This window comes from Buceros rhinoceros, unplaced genomic scaffold, assembly GCF_000710305.1.
Source record: "Buceros rhinoceros silvestris isolate BGI_N320 unplaced genomic scaffold, ASM71030v1 scaffold7724, whole genome shotgun sequence".
Classification (NCBI taxonomy): domain Eukaryota; kingdom Metazoa; phylum Chordata; class Aves; order Bucerotiformes; family Bucerotidae; genus Buceros; species Buceros rhinoceros.
The window spans coordinates 9471-12619 of record NW_010407573.1 but is presented as its reverse complement, the minus strand read 5'-3'; the positions used below and the strand labels follow the sequence as shown (position 1 = coordinate 12619).

The 3149-nt window shown below is 59.1% G+C and overlaps 1 protein-coding gene across 1 annotated transcript in view; it reads right to left on the bottom strand.

The window, feature by feature from the left end:
• LOC104492016 (alpha-2-macroglobulin-like protein 1) overlaps positions 1-3149 on the bottom strand; it is a gene marked incomplete at both ends in the record, with an annotated part of 15416 nt that overhangs the window by 4083 nt on the left and 8184 nt on the right. The window contains 8 exons of the mRNA XM_010134516.1: positions 60-195; positions 370-520; positions 745-823; positions 1446-1595; positions 1848-1993; positions 2070-2127; positions 2451-2678; positions 2845-3009. Of these exons, the coding sequence (XP_010132818.1) occupies positions 60-195; positions 370-520; positions 745-823; positions 1446-1595; positions 1848-1993; positions 2070-2127; positions 2451-2678; positions 2845-3009 (1113 nt within the window). The remainder of the gene's footprint in view (positions 1-59; positions 196-369; positions 521-744; positions 824-1445; positions 1596-1847; positions 1994-2069; positions 2128-2450; positions 2679-2844; positions 3010-3149) is intronic.

Below are 3149 nucleotides of genomic sequence, written 5' to 3'. Positions count from 1 at the left end.
GGGGCAACGAGGGTGAAGGCTTCATGGCGGACCACGGCGTAGGGCAGCGCCAGCTCCACAAAGAAGGGCTTGAAGGTAGTGAGGCTGGTGGCAGGGGCCATCGCCAAGCCCAACGGGGACGTGCAGAACATCCCAGCTTCCCACTTGGTGATGGCATCAGGCACTGTCACTGTCACCTCTGCGGAGCCCCCCTCCCTGAGGGATGGAGAACATCATAAGGCCATCCTGCCGTGTTCACCCCCAACTCAAGTCACCCTGAGCTGGGCTGGCTCTCTCCCGGAGGGAGAAGGAGCCATCCTGAGGTCCCCAACCTCTCTCCATGTAGGAGGGGAGGTGGGGAGAAGACCAGTGAGACCCTTCCTCACTCACCCCACGGGGACCAGGTCCCACAGCCATGTCTCTGGGAAATACATCCGGGGTGCTGGTGGCTCTTCCTGATCGGCGATGACTGGGGTAGGATAGCGCAGTCCTTCTGGGACAGCACTTGATATCCATGAATACGACCTGAATTTCAATCCACCTGGAAAAGGCAGAGCAGAAATTAGGGTCCACAGGTCTCTGCGTGTCAGTTGGACCTTGCTTGCAGGCAGCATGAAGGTGGCCAATATCCTTTTTAAGCCGAGTGTATTTTCAGGATGACTCCAAGTCCTCCTGAGGACACAGGAGCCAGGACTGGGCTCCAGCTCTTTGCTCTTTCCTCCCAAGAGAGCTCAGTGGAGCGAGCAAGCCGAGGGCTGTGCTGACCTCTGGGACCCGGTAAGCCGAACACCTCTTTGCAATCATCTCTGGTCTTCGCGTTGGTGAAAAGTTTCAGTGCTGCATCCTGTGAAAAGGAAAAGAGGTTTGTCCACCTCTGAAACCCAGCAGGAGGAACATCCCCATCCCAGCAACAAAGAGTCACAGGTCGGCAGAAGATGACAAGTGGAGAAGGGCTGGAGCCTGGGGTCCCTGGGAAAGGGAAGGGCCTTTGCCACCAGCGTGCCTCTCATGGGGTGTTGTGGTGCTTTCCCAGCATCCACAGCAAACCTCAGCCAGCTCCTAGAAGCGGAACCAGGGCAGGGGCTTTACCTGGAATAACTTGTAGCTGTCCTTCTGGGAATTCCTCCTGAGAGGGAGACGGATGTGATGCCTGCCTGGAAGGCGGAACTTGTCTCGCTCCCTTCGCCCAGGTGGGAGGAGAGGGGGATAGTCCCAGGAAGACACTGAACAGAATTGTGGGTCCTGAATGCTTCCAGGGTAGTCAAATTCAGGGAGTGCTTTGTAGACCTGGGAATAAACGTGTGTTAGATACAAAACCAGCCAGGCACCTCCCCCCTGCCCGGGAGTCAGGTTGTCCAGGAGCTGTCATGGCACCGAGTCCCCATAGGGGAGGGCCAAGCCCATGTCATCTCTTCCCCCCATGTCACCAGCTTGTCACTGGGACTGCAGAAGGGGCCACCACTCACTGCCTCTGTGTTGAGCTCATCCTTAGGCTTCAAGAGCAGCACACTGCGGTCCACGGCGTGGATGGCACACAGGGACCCTGGAGCAGCCGCCAGCTCCAGCCGCAGCACCGAGCTGGGCAGAGCCCTGTCCTCCGAAAATGCCATCATCACCTGGGGAGGGACAGGGGCATCAGGAGGCAAGAGCAGGAGGGGGAGCTATCTCCCATGGAGAAGCAGGACCAAGTCATGGACATGGAAGCCTCTTCTAGACAAGGACAAAATCAGGCTCAAAGGTTTGGGGATCAGGGCATCAGTTAAAGAGCCTGTGATGCTGAGATGTATCTGGAGCAGGACGGACCTCAGGGCATGCAGCTGTGGACAAACTATGGAGCGATCCTCCCATCCCCAGCAGCCTCCACTCACCTTGTTGAGGAAGCACGTGGCCACCTTGAGCTCAATGCTGTCAGCCGCCATCTCGCCATTGGGCAGCATCACGTAGCCCAGCACCTTGGCCCTGGGCGCCAGCTCCAGGCTGATGGGCAGCTCCAGGGAGAAGGAGCCTCTCGGCCCTGGGGAAGGAAGAGAGGTGAGGACCAGGCTGGGAGAGCAGAGTCCTGCACAGCCCCTCTGTGCCTCGGGACCTACCAGCCTCTGCAGGCAGCTCTTTCCTGAGGACGGTCACTATGGTGCCCTTGGCCAGGACCTGCAGCGGGGGAGACGGGAACAACAAAACTGATGATGAGTGAGGAACCAAAATACCCTGATGGAGGATGGGCTGAAGGGCGAGAGTGTTGGATGGTTTTTGATCTGGCCCAGTCTCCAGCCCTCACCCCAACATCTCCCCCTGGCATACAGGTCCAGAGTGCCAGCAGACACCTCTACCAGCAGGCGGAGGTCCCGCAGTCTGGCCAGGACAGACTGTTCATTGTCTTGTCCTCAGGGACGTGACTGTGAATGTGCGTGTAGATGTGGCCACACACAATCGACCTAACGCCTGCTGCCCTTCCTCCCTGGGCTGGGGCTCACCAGGAAGACCACATCCAGGCTCTGCAGCTCAGTCCCCAAGGCCTCCCTGCTGAAGAGGTAGTCCACCCAGAGCTGCTGGGGCTGGCCACAGGGCAGCTCACTCTCCAGCCGGCGGATCTGCAGGAAGCTTCTGCTCGCTGAAAAGAAGGAGCTGAGGCGCGCATAGGCATTGTGGTAGATGGGTGTCGAGCCATTGTTCTGGGTGTGAGCTGTCTCCTTGAGCTGACCCTGAGTGATGGAGTTAGAAGTCAGGGCGGTAAAGCTGTCCAGCAATCCATGAGGTGCTGGTCCCGTCAGTGGGCACCACTGATGCAAGTTCTTGGCTTGGAGGAGCGCCCAGCCCTGTACTCCTGGGGTGTGCCGGGTACCAAGGGGTGGGAAACAGATCACCTACGTGCAGGGAGACCATGCCTTGCCACTCAGAGGTCTCCAGCTCAAAGGAAGCTTTCCCCAAGCTGTCTGTCAGGAAGGTCTGTCTTGATTCTTTTCCTTGCTGGCTAACGACGAGCAAGAGCTGCTTCTGCGGCAGGACAGAGCCGTCGGCTCCCTTCAGCAGCATCTGCACCGCGGGGGAAGGGGAGATGCCACAGCTTAGGCTGCAGATGTGGGGCAGAGGGCAGGGGCGGGAGAACAGGGCTGGGGGCTCAGCAGGAGCAGGGCTGGGTGCAGCAGGGTGCAGGGGAGGCCTGCGGCCACGGG